The sequence below is a fragment of the Magnolia sinica genome, chromosome 12 (assembly GCF_029962835.1).
Source record: "Magnolia sinica isolate HGM2019 chromosome 12, MsV1, whole genome shotgun sequence".
Taxonomy (NCBI): domain Eukaryota; kingdom Viridiplantae; phylum Streptophyta; class Magnoliopsida; order Magnoliales; family Magnoliaceae; genus Magnolia; species Magnolia sinica.
This window is the reverse complement of record NC_080584.1, coordinates 612,199-634,415: the sequence shown is the minus strand read 5'-3', so window position 1 is coordinate 634,415 and position 22,217 is coordinate 612,199. Positions and strand designations below refer to the sequence as shown.

General features: G+C 37.9%; 1 protein-coding gene and 1 long non-coding RNA gene across 10 annotated transcripts; both read left to right on the top strand.

Moving 5' to 3' along the window:
• Window positions 1-3,208: 3,208 nt before the first annotated feature.
• On the top strand, window positions 3,209-20,174 carry LOC131220726 (homeobox-DDT domain protein RLT3). 9 transcript variants are annotated; one of them, XR_009158800.1, is made up of 19 exons: window positions 3,209-3,393; window positions 5,775-5,882; window positions 6,604-7,152; window positions 7,288-7,337; window positions 7,955-8,233; window positions 8,372-8,434; window positions 8,536-8,752; window positions 8,895-8,995; window positions 9,446-9,532; window positions 9,669-9,800; window positions 11,256-11,396; window positions 12,284-12,406; window positions 12,529-13,002; window positions 13,927-14,355; window positions 14,530-15,150; window positions 16,976-17,080; window positions 17,193-17,418; window positions 19,371-19,504; window positions 19,849-20,174. XR_009158800.1 is itself a non-coding variant. In XM_058215537.1 (19 exons), exons 3-19 carry the CDS (start codon window positions 5,792-5,794, stop codon window positions 19,165-19,167), a joined length of 3,711 nt encoding a protein of 1,236 aa, XP_058071520.1. In that variant the 5' UTR covers window positions 3,209-3,393; window positions 4,305-4,477; window positions 5,775-5,791; the 3' UTR covers window positions 19,168-19,829. The 9 variants fall into 9 exon arrangements, 6 of the variants coding, with proteins under 6 accessions (XP_058071520.1, XP_058071521.1, XP_058071519.1 ...); XR_009158799.1 differs by having other exon boundaries at window positions 19,145-19,504; XR_009158798.1 differs by having other exon boundaries at window positions 19,145-19,601.
• On the top strand, window positions 17,660-18,798 carry LOC131220727 (uncharacterized). The gene is made up of 2 exons (XR_009158801.1): window positions 17,660-17,921; window positions 17,964-18,798. It is a non-coding gene; the product is annotated as an uncharacterized LOC131220727 (long non-coding RNA).
• Window positions 20,175-22,217: the final 2,043 nt, after the last annotated feature.

Sequence of the window (22,217 nt, the reverse complement as noted above, 5' to 3'; positions counted from 1 at the left end):
TCGATTTTTGTGAGAAATCCACTCCGTTCATCAGTTTTTACAGATCATTTTAGGACGTGCGCCCAAAAATGACGCAGATCCAAGACTCAAATGGGCCACACGACAGTAAAAAGAGGGGAGGAAAATGCTTACACTAAAATCGTTCCTGGTGTCCACCGTGATGTTTATATGCCATCCAAACCTTTCGTAAGGTCATTTCCCCTGTGATGAACTGAAAAACCAAAAATATTAATCCAAGACTTTTGTTCCCACTAATATTTCAATAGTGGGCGTTCAATCTCTGCTATTTTCTATCGTGTGGCCGACTTGATTTTTTTGATCTGCCTCATTTTTGGCTCATGCCCTAACATTATCAGGGAAAAAGATGGCTGGGTTAGATTTGTAAAAATCAGTGTGGCCCACCCAGCTCCGTGTCCGCATTTGTGTACATATGTACAGACAGGTCAGCTGCTCCAATGTATCCCATATGTTATAGGTGGGACTATAACCGTTAGATCTGGTGTCATGGTTAGATGATCCAATCCGTTGAACGCTAGGCATTTCGTGGATGGGTAATACCCCAAAAAAAAAAAAAAAGGGATTTTATATTGGAGCATGCTATGAATGGCCCACTAAACAACAGTTAAAAGGGACGGCGTATATTTAAAGCAAAAGAGGTAGATGATTAAAAGGGTTGAAATATTCCAAACACATTCTTTTTATGTATACTCTATCCACCGAGAAGCCCATCGCACCGGCGGTTCCAATCATCGAAAAATGACCTAAGAACTAACTGCTACAGTCACGACGTAAAAAGAACCAACACGTTCGGATTTATTACAGCAAAAACCTTCTGAGAAAATTACCACTGTAAACCGTACCTTTTATCCAGCGTCATTTATGAAGAATCCAAAACTAAACTTCGTAACTTAGACTTTGTACGTACGGACAGAGCATTTTGAGGAGGAAAGTACCCAGCTACGCTATCTATAGCTACGGTTATAATCCGTAGCTAGCTGAGGTCTAAAGATACAAAAAATTTCTTTAAAAAGCAAGGGTATTTTCATCCTTAAATACTTTGTCCGTACATGCAATCTATGTTGGGAAGGTAAGTTTTGGATATTTCATAAAAGACGCTGGATAAAATGTGAGGTTCACAGTGGTAATTTTCTCATACTTTTTTCACGGAGAGGGATTGGCTACTCCCCCTTACGACTGTACATCGAGCCGAGTCGAGTCGAGGTGGGCCAAGCTCGGCTTAACTTGTCCATGCTATACTCGAGCTCGTTCTCGAGTTTAACATTGAAGCTTGGCATGTTTGCCAAAGCTTTCGAGTCGAGTTTAAGTTGAGCTAGTGATTTGAGTTAAGTTGAGTTTACCTCAATAAGACAAGGGAAAGAAAAAAAGAGAATGACACAACTTGGATCAAATAGGATTTTTTAGTAAAAACTTTTAAAATTTAACTTTTTTTAAAAGAAAACTTAAATATATATTATATATTTAATATTAATATAATATGTATTATTCGAGTCGAGCTCAAGCTTCGAGTCAAGTCGAGTCGAGTTGAAATATACCATGATCGAACTCGGCTTGAACTCAACTCGAGCTTTAGTAAATAAGCTTGACACGCCTAGCGTTGGCCTTTCAAGCCGAGTCAATCCGAGCATACTCAAGTGAGCTTTTCAAGCTAACTTGACTCGTGTACAACCCTACTCCCCCCAATGGTTAATGGTCGATGCTTTGTGGGCTCCACCATGATGTATGTGTTTCATCCATGCCATCCATCTATTTTTCCCGATCATTTTATGATATGACACCAAAAATTAGATACATCACAATCTCAAGTGGACTACATTATAGGAAAAAGTGTTGAATGAGCGTCGTCGACCAATAAAAACCTTTCGGGGGCAATAAAAGTTTTGGATCAGGCTAATCTTTGTTTTTCCCTTCATCTGGGCCTGTATGACCTAATAAACAGGTTTGATGTCAGATAAAAAGTACAGTAGGCCTTAGGAGGATTTTAATGATGGATATCCAATCATTATTGTTTTCTTATGGTGTGGTCCGACTGAGATTTATATCCCTCTGATTTTTGTGATAGAATACTAAAATAATTTTTAAAAATGGATGAGCGGAATGGATGAAACACGTGCCTCATGGAGGGGCCCACAGAGCACCGACCATCGGCCACGGGGTTGGTGGCTGGGGAGTAGGCAATCCGTTCCCCTTTTTCACCATCAGCGAAATGCGATGTGCGTCTACTTACTCGCGCTACATACTCGCGGCGCATTTGCACGCGTGTGACGCATGTAACATATACCGGCCTCTTGTCAGTTGACCCCACTAACTAACGCACTTGACGAGAAGGCCAAACGGTTCGACGACCTGACAGCTGGATTCGAGCACTGAAGAAAATTTTCTCAACCGCACATTTCTCTCATCAAGCGGCTAAGATCTCCCCTCCCCCGTCCGATCTCCGCTGTGGAAAAAAAAATAAAAAATCTATACCTCGCACGCGGCATATGCACACGCGCCGCGAGTGGCAGTTTCACCCAGAGCCGTCCCTGCGACTAACATTGCGTTTCGGATAGAAAAACGATGGCGTACCTTTCGCTGGGTACAACCGGGGTTATTTTCTCTAACGTGTGGAAAATGACTTAACGTGCATTGAATCCGAGCCGTCCATCAGATACAAGAAAGCTTGTTTGTTGTACGTCCCAGAACTAAGAAAGAATCAACACTAAGGCGGGCCACTCCAAAAAAATTTCACCTCTCGAGCGTCATTAGGGAACCAGAGAGCTGCCTTCGTAGTATGGTCCACGAGTTTTGAAATACTTTAATTTTTCAAAATTTTTTTTATCTTAATAAGAAACATGAAATGAATGGATTGGATGGCTTATAAACACCACAATGGGTCCTACACAAAACTAATGGTGGACGTTCCATCCCAACTTTTTTCTATGTTTTGATCTATATTATTTTTTAATTTTTTATTATTTTTTGTTTCAACGGTTAAAATAAGGAATCCTAACTTATGGACGGAGTAGATCTCATGACTCCTACTGAAGTGACTCTTTGTCTGAGAAAGTAACTCCGGTAGGTACCTAGTGCGAGGTATGCTCCTCTCCCTAATGGCATTCTCGCAATAATAAGGAAATGTAAGGGCATTTTCCCGTACAGCATTAGCAGATATTTCTACCAGGGTTTAAGAGAGTAGGGTTTTGAGAGAGAGGGAAAAGATATAAAGCGTTTGGAAGAAACGATCGTCGGCTTCGCAAAATGGATGTGGTTTTCCTCATCTCATCTTCTGTCTCCTCAAAAGAAAAACCAAAACCAAAACCAAAACCCCTAACTCTCTCTCTCTCTCTCTAACTCTCTCTGAGAAATCTCTGCCATTCCTAATTGCATTTTCGGGTACTGATTTCTCTACTCTAATCTTCAAATCTCTATGGAACTTCTCTTCATTTGATTCGTCTCATTTCTTCTTTTCGGGTATCTGTTTCTCTTCATTTCTTCTTCGATTCATGAGAATTCGATCGGAAGTGCCCGTTTCGAAGTCGAGCTGTTCGAATTGCGATTCCAGACTGTGATATTAGCATTTTCTATGCTTGTTTTGGATTGGAAGTTCGATTTGGTGTCGTGCAGTCGGGCTTGTCTTTTTTGCTTCGGTCGCTGTAAAAATTGTTCTTTTTGTGCCTTTCTGCTGTGCTTGAAGTGGTTGGTTGGGGTTGTTATGCTCTGTTGGTGATGATTTTTTATTTTATTTTATTTTATTTTTTTGAAGATTCTGATTGTTCGGTGTTGGATTGGAAACGTTGTGCAAGTAGCGTTTGAGCTGCATAATCGTAATTTTATTTTATTTTTTGGGTTTTCATGTTTTTCTTCTTTCTTTCTTTTTATAGATATTTGAAATGGATATTTATGTTCTCAATCAGTTGAATTGTGTGTTAACGGTCAGATTGGAAAATTTGATGGAATCTGGAGTTTCAGCAGCATCTTAGTAATTCCTATTGGTTTGATGGTTAATTTCTGTTACTATTGGTGATTATTTTCTTTAGAATAAATAAATAAAATTGAAACAGAACGGTTATTGCCGTAAAACTGCATTTATTTTTATTTTTATTTTGTGTGTTTCTTCATGCTTTAAATGATTGACTGGTACCTTTATTTTTCGACAGTCATATTTTTCCATATCAGATTGGAAAATGTAATGGAATCTAGCTTTTGGCTGTCAAATGAGTTAGAATTTTTCTTTGCTTTTTTTTTTTTTTTTTTTGGGTTTTGTTTTTAATTGATTCTTTTGGTGTTTTTATACTGTACTGGAGGTCCCTGAAGTGTGGAAAACATCTCTACTGTGCACATGGCACTTCTACATGGTGATCAGGGCCATTTATTTGGCGGGCCACCACATGGATGGACCACATACCAGAAAACAATAAGATTTATTTGTTGTAGGTATCTAATCTGCAGCCTGCAAAAGGTACCCTTAACTCTAAAGGTAAGCAATCAATGTCACAGTTCATGACAATCGGATAATCAGCATTGTCCAATCATTAATTTTCTTGGCCTTTCGCTCATCAGTCCCATCTGTGTCTTGGCCCACCAGATCAACTGTCCTGATGACCATGCATGTTTGCCATAATCTACAGTGGGGATAGTTCATGATAGGATTTCTATAAAGTGCATATTGCCATAGAATATCTCGTAATTTTATGTAGGTCCATGGAAAAAATTCGTGTAGATTTGATTATGTTTTTGATGTTCTGGCTTTTTGCTCTATCAAGCGCTTTTACTTGATTTCAAAGAGGTTAGGGGCTACTTGATAAAACTTATTTTCAGCACTAATCTCTGAAATGTGATATTTTCAATGATTTTCACTGATTCGGATCATTTGGCAAATCCAACTTATTAAGTGTTTAAATTTTTTTTCACTGAACATATGGGTCTTTTTTCCAGCTCCCCCCTCCCTTCACTTAACGCCGGAGGCTGAAGGCTGAAAGCTGAAAATGGTGGTCCCTTGAAATTTCTTTTCACTTTTGACTAAATAGTAAAGTTCCCTAAAATTACTTCAAAACTGTAGTACAGTACTTAAATTAATTTTCAGAGCTTATTTTTCAGTTTATCAAATGGCACCTCAGTCATAAAGAGGGATTGATGACATGAAATCTGTATGCATAAATTCCATTTTTCCCTTTTGAGTTCTGTTTTGAAAGATGTTAACCCATGGCTTTCATCTCTGCCTGCATACCAATAAAATTGGCAGAAATTTTTTGAATTTAAGCATTGACTTTATAGTCCTGACAGTATTTTTAGCGTCACTATAACCTGTCTTTCGATAATTTTCCAGGCATTGCCTCATGATTTGATAATATTTTCTTTTTCTTTTTCTTCTTCTTCTTCTTCTTCTTCTCCTTTTTTTTTCTCTCAGATTGTTGATTTTTCTTTCACCAATGCATGGGAATCCTTGAAATGGTTTACGAAACAGACTCTCTTATGGTTTCTTTCTTCATTCCACATCTTTAACAAAATAAACAGAATGTTGTGATGATCTCTTTGATTTTGGGGGCTTGAGTTTGCCTTTTGGTTTTTTTCAATCTGTTTAATGTGACTTGACCTCGATGAAGCAGGTTTGTTTAGGGTACAACATTAGTTAGGATAGTTCTTGTGGTTGTTTTTATCTACATATATGAGCATTTGGGGTGCAATAGTTGTTTATTTAAAAGCAATCTTAACAAGTACCTTTGCATTATTCTGGCTCTTTGAGTTCTGAACTTTTCTGTTTGGGATTCTTACAGTGGAGAAATCTACTTTTATGGAGAATGAAGTGGTTGCAGCAAATCAAGGGAATGGAACAAAGAGAAAGACCCAGTTCCAACTTAAATCCCTGGAGAGTTTCTATTTGGGTATCTTCAGCTCTCCAACTTCTGTAAATTCACTGATTTGGTAGTTTGGTTAGTGCGTTCGTGTTCCCTATTCCATTGATGCAATTTTCATTGTCTTCAAAATGTTTAGTCCCTGCTTGTTCAGCTCTGGAAGGAAATCTTTCGTTGCTACCTGGTATTGGTAGTATGTTTGAAGTGTTATTTATTCTCCTTTCATCTTAAAGCATCATCATCAGCTAATCTTTATCCCAATTCCCAACTAATTGGGTTTGGCTACATGAATCCTATTTCATCATTCAGCTCTATCAAGGACGCTATCACCATTGGTTCTCTAGTCTTTTCTTACTACCTTCACCCTACGTTCTTAAAAAAAAAAAAAAAAACCTTCCCCTTGCCCTTTTAGAGCTGTAAACTTAAAACCAACTCACTCTTAAGCAGTGCAGTTCTTGGTCTCCGTTGTGCATGGCCAAACCATTCAAGTCTACTTTCACTCATCTTATTACACCTATTGGTGCTACTCCTAAGTTCCCTCGAATGCATCCATTTTTAATTCTATCCTTCCATGTCTCGCTGCCCATCCATCTCAATATCCTCATTTCAGCCACGCTCATCCTTAGAACATGTTGTTCCTTAACTGTCTAACATTTTGTCCCATCAAGCATAGCTGGTCTTATAGCTATCCTATAAAATTTCCCCTTCATTTCTAACCATTGCAGTACTTCTACTCCTGTATCAAACGCAGATGAGAAATATCCCTCGCAGAAGACGATGGAAGACTTTGCTGCTTCTCTGAAGTTGACATATAAGCAGGTCCGTGGATGGTTCATCGAAAGGAGGAGGAAGGAGAAAAGGGAGAAGGGGACATTTTGTTCAGATATGAGAACTGCTTCTTTCATTGGTAGGGTTCAGGCACCTGATCACAGCTCAGCTGGAGCTTCTGAGAGGAAAATATCTAAACAAGGTACCTTGGGTCAAAGAGGAGAAAAAGCCCAGACATATTCAATATGCAACCAGACACGGTATTCGGAATTGGACCAGTCGAAGAGCTGCAATATGCTACATTCTGATAATGGGCATACTGAGGTTGTTGGGCATGGAGTTCAACGAAGGGCTCCTGGACAGCATATGAAGAATTCCATGGCTAGTAGCAAGAATGATGAGGGAAATAAACATCTGCTTCAGGATGTGCTGCCTCCAGATTACATTTTGGAAAGAATATTCCGTAAAGATGGCCCTCCACTTGGGGCGGATTTTGATCCCCTTCCTGCAGGAGCATTTGGAAATCATTCAGGTGCTTTCTACTCCACTGTTGCTTCATCCGTTTTGATGCAGATCTATGACTTGATACATTTCTGTTCTTTTGCTCCATCGAGTTCTATATTATTGCAGTAATTCAAAGTCTTCTGATGCGTCTTAATGTGATCAGGTTCCAACCCTCCTCGCCGGGACAGCCAAAAAGAACCCAAAAGAAGAAAGGTAATCCAAAAACTTCACCCTGATAGATACCTTAGATAACTGCTTTAATTTCTTTGGTTGGGAAATTTTATATTGCTCTCTCTGTCTCTCCCTCTCCCTCTCCCTCTCTCCTGTTCTTCTTTTGGTTTGAGGATGATTTCTGTTTCTTCCTCTTTGGTTCAAGGATAATTTCTGCATGGGAAGTCTTTAAATTTCTGAGTTCTTACTTGTTCTTAAAATTCATTTTCATCTCCGGCTTCTGTTCATTTTCTGTGCTATGTATTATTATCTTTATGCCATCCATCACACTGGTAACTTGGAGCGGTTTCTTCTTCTTCAGCAATATGTGTTAATGAAAGCACTGCGACAATTATCTTTTTTCATTAATGTTTTGAGTTATACATCAAACAATTAATGTCAACTTCATTTCATCTAATTTAATATATTTCAATTAAATAGAATGTCTTTGTCATCGGAGAGGACAACTATTTCGTTTGAACTGCAGTATGTGATCTTGGATCGCTGAACTGTTCTGAACTTCTCATTGTTGTTGTTCAGCTCCACAATTGAATTAGGAAGAATTCAATTTTTATCTGTCATCTAATGATGATGATACATCTTTACATTGTATGCTACAGGTCTGTGATCCACTCATCCTGGACCATCCTTCAAAAAATCCATCCCTCCTGGACTCTTTTGCACGGGAGAAAAAGAGTGCACCAGTGAAGAAATATGGCATTGGGAAAGGTTTGATGACAGTGTGGCACGCGACAAATCCGCAAGCTAGAAGCTTTCCCAGCTGTGTCAATTTTATCAACAGAGAAGCAGCCAAAATGTGCTTCAGTTCTAAACTCTCTGTCCCTCGTCAACTTCTACATCAAGAAACAAGAAAATCACAGTATCGAAGGATTGCCGCGGTAATCATTTAGTATGAATTATTGTTGTGCTTGCAATGATTTTTGAACTAATGTTGGTTCTCAATTAGATCTGAAACTGATGTTTAAAAATTTTAGACATGATTTTCTCATTGGTCACAGCATAATTTCGTATTGCAGAAGCAAAGAACACTGGGGAAGAAAATGCAGGAAAAGAGAAAACCTTCAACCAAAAAACAAAAGGTAACCTTGTAACAGCTGTTTATGCCTGCATGATTGAAGCAAATCCAAGTGTCAATGCTCCAATTGTTTGTAGTTCCTTACACTTTGCCTAAATAGTTCAGGTCATATGTAATAAAGATGAGACTCGAAAGACGCTGCATAGAGCAGAATGCATACTTGCAATTGTTGGATTAGGATCCCAAGCAAAATCAGATGTGTCAACAGTATTAATGGATGATGAAGAGCTGGAGCTAAGAGAGCTACAAGCAGGACCAAATCCACTGACATGCTCCGCTCATATAACTAAAAATGGGAGGCATGGTTGTTCACTTTGCAAAGGTCTGTTCATTTCCTACTTCTCTTAAAAGAACAGAAGTATTTCTCTCCACATTTAATTTGAAAAATCTCTTTCCTTGTCTATAAAGATATTGATTTTTTTTTAGATATGTTGTTTTTTGACAATGAATTTTGTATTGTTTAGATTTACTTGCTAGGTTTCCTCCTCAATCTGTAAAGATGAAGAAGCCTTTGTCCACACGACCTTGGAATTCTTTACCAGAAACTGTCAAGAAATTGTTTAAGGTGAATAGAGAAAACTATTGCTCATTTTTCCACTAATTCTATTAAGAACTTCGCAAAATCATTCCTAATAAAACCACAGACTGCTTATTTTGATCTGTCTAGCTTGGTGATTAGTGTTGAACAGGAGAATGATGCATTAAAAAACACAGCTTATTTTTATGCTAGCATCAAACTCATACCATGTTTCTGATCTCAGTTTCACAAGTGATTAGTGTCACATATTTGAATGATGCATAAAAATACATAGTTCAATTCTTTCCTAGCATTAAACTCATAAGATGTTTCTAATCTCCATCTCATAATCCCTCGCAACTATTTGGAAGATTCCCTTTTGTGGCTCACAGTTACAGAATGATGACCTTTTTTCTCCAATGGGATTTATAAATATTTTCTGAAAGAATTGCTCAATGTTGTTTGCAAGAAGAGCTAACTCATCATAACCTTGATCAGGTCTTCCGGTTTTTGTATACTCATTCCGTAGCCATTGATGTGTGCCCCTTTACACTTGATGAGTTTGCTCAGGCATTTCATGACAAGGTTAGCATGTTTGTTGGACCTAATTACCTTCACTGGGCTTTTAACTTGGCGTACTAACGCTTTTCTTACAATGCCTATTAAACTACAGTTGCACCATTTTGCTAATGCCTTGTTTTTGTCCACACTATGCTTTCAGGACTCCTTATTACTTGGAAAAATTCACGTGGCTCTTCTCAAACTTCTTTTGTCAGATGTTGATCAGGAGCTCAGTGGTGACTTTCTTCCCCGGTATGCTAACGACTGCAGATTTCTGGGGTTTCTCCACTTCGTAAGTTTAACACCCTGGGGTCAAATTCCTTTGACAGTTGCCCCTTTTGGTCTTGATTCATTTTCTTTGTGATGCTCTTTTTCTTTGCTATATTTTATTCCCTAATTGCTCAGTCAACTGGATGTGATAGCTATTTTACTACCGATGGTTTCACATCTTGATTTAAATCTTTTGGCATTGTTATTCAGTTTCCAAATTAATGTGATTGAGAAATGTTCCAAATGTTGAGAAGCCAAAATGCCTACCAAATTTGTCTGTCTGTTTTCAACTTGGTAACAGGACTTGCTTCAACTTGCCTAGTTTCTTGGTTTGTGGAACTTCAAGTATGTAATATGCGAACACAGCATGGTTTATGGTTAGATAATATGTGGAAACATTTCCTTTTCATTTTTCATGATGCTCCGTTTGATCTTGCTGACTTGAACAGTAACATTTGTTTGAACCAGGTAGTAATATCAAACCAGCTTGTATCATAATTTCTATATCATTAGTGAAGTGGAAAAGGATAAGGAAAGACAACTAGAAGGAAAAGTAAAGCTTTAGTTGTTTCTGACGTTGGGATATCTATGTTGATGTAGAAGTGATGTGTTGTTTTTTTATTACAAAATCTGTGATGCTTCTAACAAATAAATAAATAAAGCTTCTAAAGCTACTCTCCTTTCAAATAAGAAATAAAATAAAATAATTTTGTGGAAATCTCCATATGCAGTTTCAGTTTCCACCATCCATAAACATGGAGAAGTAGTGAGAAAATCACCAAGTCAAGGGCTAACTGGGTCAATTACTTATAGAACACTTAAAACTGCCAAATGATCAGGCTAAGCCAATTTATTCCCATTGTCAAAGTTTTTAAACATCGATTGAGTGCACACCTAATACTTTCCAACTTAAGTAATGGACTTCATACAAAATGCACTTTGATAATGCTCCAAAAAAGCATACCTGAAACCTTTCCTGTAACTGTTTGTGCTTCTTGCATTGACATCCATGGTATCCCAAACTTCCCATTGATTTCTGTAGCATGCTTTCTGAGAAACATGCAAGAAGCACTTGTTACCTTCTCTGTTGACTTTTTCATGTAACGTGCAGAGTAAACTTTGGCCAATGTCAATACTGGTGTTGCCTACCATGATTTGGATAAATGGTCACTGTCATGGTTTCATCATTGCGCCCAGCATGGCTTGGACCGATGTTCAGACTGTCCACTTGTTTAATACCCTGTTTGTCCTTTCTCAATACCATAGCACGTTCAGATATTTCTGGTTTCTTTGCTTGTTCTGTTTTTTTCCCCTTGTGAATGCAGTTAGTGGAGTAGGCTCCTGTTGCTATAAATGTTGCTCAAATGGATACTTTGCAGTTTCATTGTTGCTCAAATGGAGACTTAGCAGTTTAATTTTTACTTACTCTGATTATGCATCAGCTCAGGGTATCTCATGAAGCTCTGTCATTTTGCAGGTAAAACAACAAGAATTTGATATGAAGTTCTGGATTAGAGCTTTGAATCCTCTTACGTGGACAGAAATACTGCGGCTGGTTTTGGTTGCCGCAGGTTTTGGTTCAAAACAGAACCCACTGCGGAGGGAGATTCTTAGCAAGGTTTGCAGATATTTGACTACTTTGATGTTTTCAGTTTTACAACTGATTTAATTTATTTGATTATGGTATTGGAACTTGTTATATCTTTTCTTTCTATATCTGAGGTATCTAATGTCAGTACTTTGATAGGCAGTTTTCTTTTTAGTCATGCTTCTGGGTGGCTAGGCTTAGCAAATTTGTTTTAGGATTTGCTCTCTGTCAATTTTCTCTTGTATGTGAACATTCCACAAAAGACCAAGGACCTTACTGGATTTGTAACTGTTTTTTTGTTGTTGTTTTTTTTGACAGATTTTAGCTCTAAGTAGCTGTTTTGTAAAGCATTCTTGTGTTTCCGCTGCTTCCACTGGTTCTATTTGACCACTAATGTCTATAAGCTGTTGACATCATTCAATTTGGTCTCACCTCTTGTGTTGCTTTCCTACCATTTATCCCGTCTCTGTCAGTAGCTTTAGCAAAAACCATAGACACTTGTAGTAGAAGCGACTATACTGGTGATTTGTTTCCTTTTCCTTTTCTAGTCAGTGCTCAAGGAGTTTGTCTATTTCACATGGCTAGGGCATTCAGGAATTGATTCTTCGAGCTTGGGGCTTATGCATGTGTACATGAGCTTATATTTGCAACATTGCATGCGATGGATATGTGCGTTGGGCATGTCTATGGACTATATAACTCTTGCAATGTGCATGCGTATAGAATGATGCAAGCCTTCAACAAAATAATTGATGAAATTGGTTTCTATTCTCCTAGTTGTCTTGTTCTTTTTTATAGCTGCAAGGTTTATAGCTTTGTGAACTTTAACCAAGACATGGATATAGCATGCAAGTCTTTGTATTTGCATGTGTATAAAGGTTTGCATGCCTCTGATCTTTCTCATTGCTATTTCGCAGGAAGGGAATCGTATGGCAAAATATGGTCTACGTCCTGGTACTTTGAAAGGTGAATTGCTTAGCATTTTGTATGAACAAGGAAGTAATGGATTGAAAGTTTCTGAGTTGGCAAAATCTTTTCAGGTAAAATTCCTTAAGAGGATGATGCACATTCTTTAGCAGAATAGAGGAATGTTGTTTGATTGATGTGAAACAATGTTTGTCGTATGCAATTAACAAAATGTTTGATTGTTCTTCTTTTGAAGATTGTTGAATTGAATCTCCCCAACACAGCTGATGAACTGGAACGCATGATCTGCTCAACACTTTCTAGTGATATTACCTTGTTTGAGAAGATATCGTCTTCAGCATATCGTCTGCGTGTGAATCCTCAAATTTCAAAAGGAAAGAGAAATTTTCAATCTGATACTGAAGACTCAGGAAGCGTGGATGATGACTCTGGTGGCTCGAGCAGTAACAGTAGCAGTGATGATTCAGATGGTTCTGAAGAGTTGGATTCAACACTATGTGAACAGAGACTTGTTAGGTATAAGGGCCATCGTAAACAGAAAAACAACAAGTTGACTGAGTACATGGAAATTGATGAGAGCCATTCAGGAGAAGCATGGATGCTTGGGTTGATGGAAGGTGAATATTCAGATCTAAGCATTGAAGAGAAGCTAAATGCTTTAGTGGCTTTAGTTGATCTCACTGGTGCTGGATCCAGTTTAAGAATGGAGGTAATTTAGAGTTGCCCCAGCTCACCTGAATTTGAGGTCTTTCCTCATCATTGTTTGGCATCTGATTTTTCTTGTCTGTACCTGTGCTTTTTGTCGTTTGCTGCATTCTTGTACTTTTCAAGCATTTAAACTCTGCTTCATTCACACTTGCAAGCATACATTTGTTATAAATGATGTTTATAGGTACTATGAATGACCTAATTTTGCATCTTCGAGGTCACCATTGTGCGGATGGCAATGGAATTTGATGTTGTTTAGGTTATGAGTTCTTAGGGACCAGTATTCATTGTTGCAGTCGGCATCATTCATATTGTAGTCGTTGTTGTTGTCGTCGACATCAGAGCCTTATCCCAGATATCTGGAGTTGGCAGTTGTTAACATTGTACAATCTCTTGCATGTGTCTCTGCTTCGTTTTCTTTTTTTCTTTCCTTCTTTCCTTCTAGTTATGATATTAGAATGGTAACAATAGCAGTTTTTTTTTTCTTTTTCTTTTTTTTTTAGAGGAAAAAAAAAAAGAAAAGAAAAAGAAAAAGAGGCAGATACTTAAAGTAGAAAAGTGGATTGTATGTATCAAAAACATCAGGTTTGAATATTACTTCTCTTTTAGAGCTTCATTCATGTTATTCGTGCACAATAGATGACTGATTATAGTGCGCTGTTTTCTGTTTAGCAAAGATCCATTATCCAATTAATTGATTTTTTAAAACCATTTGTTTTCTTCATGGGTTTTTTGAAGTTCATTACCTATTGATAAAAATAATGAAGGCTTCTTTTTGTTTTAGTAATTGTTACATGCCAATCTTTAAGTTTGAATTCTCATGATCTGTGTATCAAAGAAAATAATGCAAAGAATATTTTCATCTTCATCAGCTGATGTTCATGCCCTCAAGGTTTTAATATAGCTGCTATAACTATTTGTGTAGGATCCGGTCAGAGCCATCTCAGAAAGCATGCCTGATATTCAGCATCGTGGATCAGGAGCAAAACTAAAGAGATCATCAGTAAATCAGCATATGTTGGCAAAACCGTTCGAGGGTCGTGTGGGGCAAATGCATGCTATAAAACAGGTGTACCCTTCAGAAGAGCTTCTTTCAGTTGATCATTCTAGTAAGGGGAAAGCCTCTAGCAAGATGAGTGGTCTTCATAGACCAAATGGTTCGAAAACAAAAGATACAAAAGCCAGAGAGGAATCAGACATGCATCCACTGCAAGTCATATATCTAGGATCTGATCGTAGGTACAATAGCTATTGGCTCTTCCTGGGCCCTTGTGATGAAAAAGATCCAGGCCACAGGAGGGTTTATTTTGAGTCTTCTGAAGATGGCCACTGGGAGGTGATTGATACCGAACAGGTAGTCTAGTCCTTCCACATCCGTCCTTTTCTTTTCTTTTCTTTTTAAATGTCTTCCACAGTTATCCACTGAACATTTCTTTCAATAATCTTATAAAAATTTCTTGTGATTTCTGTGTATTGACTTTAGCTGTATTTCAGATTTCTCTCTGTTCTGACTTTAGCTGTATTTCAGGCATTATGTGCTTTACTGTCAGTTCTAGATGGCAGGGGTACACGGGAAGCTCACCTTCTTTCATCTTTGGAGAAGCGAGAAGCTTCTCTCTCCCAAGCTATGGCCCAAAGCATGGCAATTGTAAGTGAAATCAGGCAGCCAGCACGATCCGATCAATCTGACATGGATGTTGTCAGTGGAGATGGCTCTTCACCAATTTCAGATGTAGACAACAACCTAACTCCGACTGAGGTTGTAAATGACCACATGGCTTCTTCTTGTGCTATAGTTCTTGAGCATGGAAAGAATGGGGAAGAGAAACGACAGAGATGGGACCGCCTTCAAGCACTTGATGCATGGATTTGGAATTTTTTCTATTCAAATCTTAACGCTGTAAAATGCACTAAAAGGTCTTATCTGGAATCTCTTGCCCGCTGTGAAAGTTGCCATGATTTGTTTTGGAGAGATGAAAAGCATTGTAGAACATGTCATACTACTTTTGAGCTAGACTTTGATATGGAAGAAAGATATGCCATACATATTGCAACGTGTAGAGAAAAAGGGGATGTTGATATGTTTCCGAGTCACAAGGTTCTACCATCACAGTTGCAATCACTCAAAGCTGCAGTACATGCAATAGAGGTAGCCCCTCAACTTAATTATTATCTTTGTTTTACTGTATTGCATCAAAATCTTGATACTTTTGTGGTCCATCTTTGAGCATCAAACAGTCAAATTCATGGCATGAACAATAGAATTTCATTCAGCCTAATTAAGATTCGTTAAGGATGTTGTATATGTACAGAAGTATGCATCATTCACTATTCTCCATGTTAGAGATTTTAATGAAATCTATCTATTGAAAAAAGAAAGAAAGAAAAAATGTTATGGTCCATTTGTAATTCCATGATAAGGCAGTGGGTATATTCTACATGACTTGGACAAGATACATCTATTGGTGTGGGACATGGAGTTTCAGTCACAGCACCCAAAGATAAACCCTGTGCCTACACATCCTTTATATTTTTGTAACATCATCTAAAACTAATACCATACCTCTTAGGGCCTGTTCAATTTTCCACGATACATGTAAATCATGGTAAATAAGTAATTATTACTTTTTCACTTGGTTTGAAAATGTGAGAGTAATTCCACCTTGAAAATCGATAAAAAATGTTGACTTAAATCTCTGGACCCCACCGTAATGCACATGATATGTCCTCACCGTCCATCTATTTTATTAGAACATTTTGGTGCATGAACCAAAAAATGAGGCAGATTGAACATTCAAATGGCCCACACGAAAGGAAATGGTGGTTTTAATTCGTTCACCATTGAAAGTTGTTTCCTTCATTGGGCCCACATTGAGGTTTTTTCATCATCTAAACTTTTCATAGGGTCACACAGACATGGATAAGGGGAAAACTCAAATATCAGCTTGATCCAAAACTTTTAAGGGCCCCAAGAAGTTTTTAATGGTAGGCGTTCGATTCCTGCTGTTTCCTGTGGTGTGGTCCACTTGAGCTTTGGATCTTCCTCATTTTTTTGCTCATGCCCAAAATTCAGCTGGCATAACAAATGAGCGGTGTGGATAAGTCACATACAGTACGATGGGCCCCACATTGATTTTGTAAATTTCTCGATTTAAGTGTTAAAAAAGTAAGTTGTCACATCTGCATTGGGAAATGTGTAGTAATTACCTAGGTAAATAATTATTACCCATTTACATGGTAATTACAGTTGAGCTGAAAATCAAACAGGCCCTTAACAAAAAAAAGGAACTATAAACAGTATATATAATTTCTAGAAGAGTCACCATTTACACCTACCTTGACTGATAGATGCACTCCCACTTTCTACTTTTGGTAATAAAATCGTGGAAAGGTATACTATGTCTTCCATAAGGTCCAATGAAAGCAAAAGGATAGTGGGAAAAGAAAATTAAAGAAAGGTCTAATGATTAGTCAATGATGATTGCCATGAGCACTATTCACCCGTATCTATGGATTCCCATGGTCTTGTTCGGATAGCAAGTGGAATCACATATTTGTGAAGCAATGGCCACCTCATATCTTGTGCTAGAGAAATTGACTATGGAAAAGGATAATGCTTGCTTCATGGAGTCCACAATTTTTCAGAGCTATCCAAACATAGTGAAATGTCCCATCATTATCCAAACATGGGAAAAGTTCTTTTCCATGACTTTTCATTTCATTTCCCACTATCCAAGCAAGTCGTCAGTGGAAAGGTGTACTATTATCTTCCAGTGTGCATATCAATATCAGTTACCCATGAGAAAACAGGAGAAATGACATCTATCTTCTTTCTTCTTTTTTTTTGTTAAAAAAGAAAAAAAGGTGTGCACCATCTTTTTGTAGAAAATGTAGTCTTCCTCACAAATAGCTATTGCTAGCTCTAGACCATCATTGTAGTAATCATTGTTTCTTCTGCTTTGAATTCCCTGCAGGCAGCTATGCCTGAAGATGCTTTATTGGGTGCTTGGAGAAAGTCAGCTCACAAGCTTTGGGTCAAAAGGCTTAGACGCACATCATCTTTGCCTGAGCTTTTGCAGGTCTCATCAACACACAGATTAGGCTTTGTGCTTCATTTATTTTAGAGAATTGTCACTCATGAAATACATACAACTATGGCAAGCTAATTATCTATTTGAAATGTCTGGGCAGGTTCTTAATGATTTCGTTAGTGCCATCAATGAGGAGTGGTTGTGTCAATGCAATGTTTTTCTGGGCCCTAACACAGCCCTTGAGGAGATTCTTGTATTTTTTCCAACTCTTCCCCAAACAACGTCTGCAGTTGCGCTCTGGTTGGTCAAATTGGATGCTGCGATTGCTCCTCATCTGGAAAGGGTTCAATCAGAAAAGACAGTGGCAAGCATGCCTAGACTAAGAGGTATCTGTCTCACTACAATCGCTTCATATATGCTCAATGTTGTCGAATTGCATATATGATCATGTGCGCTCGCATATGCGACCACATAAATTTTTTTTTTTTTGAAAAAATAAAAATAAAAAATATGGGAAAATTCAAAAAACTTTGTAAAAAAATATAAGAAATTAGGGTAAACTTTCTTAAGTTAATAGATAACTAATTTTACATATTTAAATACATTTGACAGAAATAAAATCAATTAAACAATGAAATTAAACATCAAGTGCTTGAATCGTTATCTTCCAACTTCTGAGAGAGAGAGAGAGAGAAGGGGGGAGGCACATGACAATGCGGTCGCACATGACAACAATGTATATGCTTTAGCACTCAAATTTCAAAGTTTCACTCTGCTGAGTCAATGAAAAACTCTCTTGGTTTTATAGAGAAATGCTTCATGATCTTGCTCATTATTTTTCTACTCAGATTCTGAGTCCAGTGAGTTTTCAAACAATTGGCTTTTATTTGTTATTCTTTGGAGAAGTCACTGCACAACTGAATGTTGAAAGAACTTGATCAAGTATCAAGAAGCCCATGAATCACCTCACTTCTAGGCTCAGGTTAAAGAGTGACTTGGATTTTGTGGAACCCTTAACTCAGGATTCCGGACACTCACGAAAACTGATGTATAACAGGTGGCAGACGACTTAATGGATGGACGGTATCAAAGAAAATAAGTCTTAAAAGCTTGATCTAAAGCAAAAACAGCCTAAATGCACACTATAGCTTTCGACAGTCATAACTTTGTGAACCAGTTATCCTTTTCATGTGTATAATATGTTGTTGAAAAGCTATCGATAAGCTCTACGTTGTGACCAATTAACCACAGTTCATTAGCCTCCATATGGCTTCGCAAAATTCAATCTTTCAGGGCTCAAATCCAAGTCCGAAGTCAAAACTTGTTATTTTTAGAAGTTACATTTTTGCCTATTTTAAAGGTTTTTAGAGTCCAGTTCCAGTCCAAAGTTTTGTTCGTCCTCTAAGAGTTATTTTCGAGTTTGGGTTGGATTAGGTATACTTTATTGCTTTTAGTAATATTATTATTGTTTTAGGAATCTTTACTATTTCAGGAAAGCTGTCTATTTTGAATCAGTTTAGGAGTCTGTCCCCATTGCTTATATAAGGCAATTAGGTATGTTGTAAACAACACTTTCCATCATTAATATCAATTTTATTTCATCTTAGAGATTTCTTTTTTCCCTCATCATAGGTTCAAGGATTATCCTAGGGAAGAAGACAATAATCTCTTCCCATCTATCCATGCATTCACCACACCAGAAACTCAATCAGATATTTGGAAAATTAATATTATAGTTGAAAATTCTAAAAAGAACAAAAACTAAATAAATAATGAAAGCTTTCGTTCAAGCTTTCAAACTCTAAATTTACATGCTTTTAAGCGTAGGCATTGGATGTTTAGTTTGTCATGTACTAGGAGATGACACCAGTAACATGGACTCCATAGAGAAAGATATGGTGACATTTTTGGTCTCCATGGGGGGCTTCTTGGCTCTTCCTGATGTACTTTGTCTTTTCAATATAAAAAAAATCTCATTACAAGTAGAAGTATATAATACCAATTGAAGAAGTAGAAAGAGACTTGTCACGAAATACAGCAATTCTTCTACAATTTTAAGTACTTATTAGTCCTGGTATTTTTGTTGACATCTGAAAATTTAATGCATCTCAGGAAGGTGTGCTTCTACTCGATAGCTGTCATCTGGGGATCAGTGGAAACTGGATGTTTCTTTCATGTATCATATAGCTTAGGCCATATGTGTGAACCTTCCAATCAATCCATCCATCTACATGCGAAAGCTACACCAAATTGCTTTTCTCACATTGGCTGATGAAAGTTGGCACCTTCAACGGCCTGGTTCTGTAACTGATGCAAGCAATGCTGTATATTTTTTCAGGCCCATAACAGTTGAGCATCTTTTAATTTTGTAAGAGAAACTTCGGTGGTGCCATTCCAATTTTGACCATTTCCAGACCCCCCCATGTGGTCAACAGGTCACACACAGCTAAGGTATCAAGAATACAATCTCTGGTATGAATCTAATCACCTTGGCTTCCCTTTCACAGATTCATTTTGCCGAACATATCAATGTATTCGAGAGTTCGTCGAGCTTTCAGATACAAAATAGGTGAACAATGTTCGACGTCTATAGTCATGGTTCATGGGAAACTTCCAACCTTTTTTTTCTTCTCCTCTTTAATAACTTTCATGTTCTTTCCATATCCTTTTGTAAGTTGCAATGATATTGTAACTGTTGTCGGGTGGACCAGAGGACTCCTCTGTGATAGGAAATAGTTGCTGCAGATGCACATTTGTGGCTGCTTCTGTGGGATTTAATGATAGTTTGCTTTAGGAAGACTAATTGAGGATTGCAGGGATGATGCTTTGCTGATGGGATGGGGGATTTAGTTGCTTTTCTAGTTTTGACATGTGGGCCAAATCCAGAGCGATGGTCAGATGGGCCTTGTGTGTGGATTATGCCCAGAATCTCTTTGATGTAACAATTGGGTTTGTAGCTTACACATTGTTTGTTAATGGAAAAAGGTCACAGGATTTGTAGCTACTGTAATTCAGATTTGAGGGAGTATTGGGAAATGTTTCAACAGAGGTCGGAAGCAACAGCCCAGTGGTTTGGGTTTCAAAACAAGGGCCCCTTGTCAGAACTAAAAAAGACTAAATTGCAATTCCTCAGCTTTGATCATCCAACAGTTCCTCAGCACATGAAACAATAGAAACCTAAGGATGTGTTCTTATGACGGTCCAGAAATTTGTTTCTGAAGACTCCTTGCAATTGCCGTTTTCCAAAAACACATGATCTGAAAATTTCGTTTTGGCAGATCACTTCTGCTTTTATACTAGAAATTTTACAAAAGGCTACCTAATTAATATAGAATTTACCATATGATACCCCACCTTAATGTTTATGTGAAATCCACTCTGACCACCAAGTGTCAGCCCCTGCTAAGCCCATGGTCCAAAATGCAGTTGAGCCACACAATTGGATAGTGTACAAGAGTGCAGCATCAAATAGTTGGGAGTGGATTTCATATAATCATCACAGTGGACCCTGTAGAAATCAAGGGTGGACATCTCTCCCCCAAATCTTTCCATTGGTATTTTTTTTTCATCCTTGGACCTAGCGCTCTTCCAAATCATTCCATTGGTGTAATTTGCATCCGTGGACCTAACTTGGGATTACATATCTAGTGGTTGGAGGGGATTTCATATACACATCAGGGTGAGTGGGGCGCCTGGTGTTTTCTGCTGTTAAAAGGGAAAAAACATACTTCGGCCGTGTTTGTTAACGCTGAATTTTTGCACTTAACGCGGAATGGGTAAAATTTTTCATGTTTAGTGGTGTTTGTTAATGCGTTGTTAACGTGGAAGACCGAAAGCGCTAAGTGGTTCTTCACTGAATTCTTTCCGTGATAGGAGTCTGGCTTAATGGTGAACGCAGAATGCGCTCCGTGATTTTTCATTAAATAAAATTTTTTTACTTCCAAAAGTATCCTTTTTCAAGTTACTATGGAAATTTTTTTCTTTTAAATTGTTTGCGCAATACAAAATTAACCTTTAACTTGTGAAATTTCTTTATGCCCCACCATAATTTATATGTTTGATCCACAGGATAATGATTTCCACCGTTGAAACCTTTCAAGGACCCACATTGATGTTTATTTGTTTTTTGACCTGTTCATTATATCCATACGGGCATGGATGAAGACAAAATACAAATATAAGATTGCTCCCAAACTTCCATGGCCCCCCAGAAAATTTCAACTGTAGACCTTCAATTCAACTGTTTCTTGTGGGTGTGGTCCATTCGAACATTCTATATACTTCTTTTTTGTGCTCAAGTCATAAAATTATATGATAAAATTAATAGAAGGAGCGGATCAGATACATAAATCATGGTGGACCTCACAAATTTTAATTACTGCGCAATCTGCTTCCATCGTACACCAGCCAATCTGCTTCCTGGATGTACGTGGATCTTCTTTGAAGGCATTTCGCATGAAGTGCCTGCGCCGAAAACCCATTTTATCAGCCCATTTTAGAATTTTATACAAAAAGTGAGTAGGATCCAGTCAAGTGGGCCCCACTGATTTGATTACCTGGTTTTATCGGACTTAATGCCCACCTTGATTTTTAAACTGAAAACACAAATATTAAAATATTAATCTGATTCAAAACTTCTTTAGACTCATGATGCTTCAACTCTGAAGCCTGAATATGAAATCTAATGTCAAAATTAGTTCACAAAGGGGATGGACATTTCTCACAAAAGTCGGGGTGGGCCCTAGATAGCATAGGAAGCCTTTAGCAGGAAATCCGCTGGAAGCAAATTGGCTGTTGTACCACACACACCAGCTTTATTGAGCCTTCTGGTCCCATCATGGTATTTGTTAAAAACCGCATAAATGTTTTGAGTTGGTCGTAAGTCTTAAAATTCTCAAGTTGACCACACTACAAAAAGCAGTGGGGATTGAATATCAACCATTAAAATCCTGAGAAGTTTCGGATCAAGTGGATATGATTCATCTTTCAGCTAATATTCTAAAATAATCTCGATAAACAATATAATAAATACATCATCGGAGTAACTTTGATCTCCTTTGTTCGTATAGCTCGGAGCGGAGTCGGCGCTGTGTCTTTGCACCAACTATATAGCTGGACGCGGATTGCGTTCAAGGTCAGGGCTCGGTGGGGCCGACTGTGATGTAAGTGTGTTACTCCTGATCTT

Bases quoted from the DNA above. Each gene is read 5' to 3' on its own strand.
- LOC131220726 (XM_058215536.1), top strand. From the start codon at position 5,792: ATGGAGAATGAAGTGGTTGCAGCAAATCAAGGGAATGGAACAAAGAGA. The intron at 9,801-11,255 runs GTAAGTTTAACA...GTCATTTTGCAG, and splicing joins TTCTGGGGTTTCTCCACTTC to GTAAAACAACAAGAATTTGA. The intron at 12,407-12,528 runs GTAAAATTCCTT...CTTCTTTTGAAG, and splicing joins AGTTGGCAAAATCTTTTCAG to ATTGTTGAATTGAATCTCCC.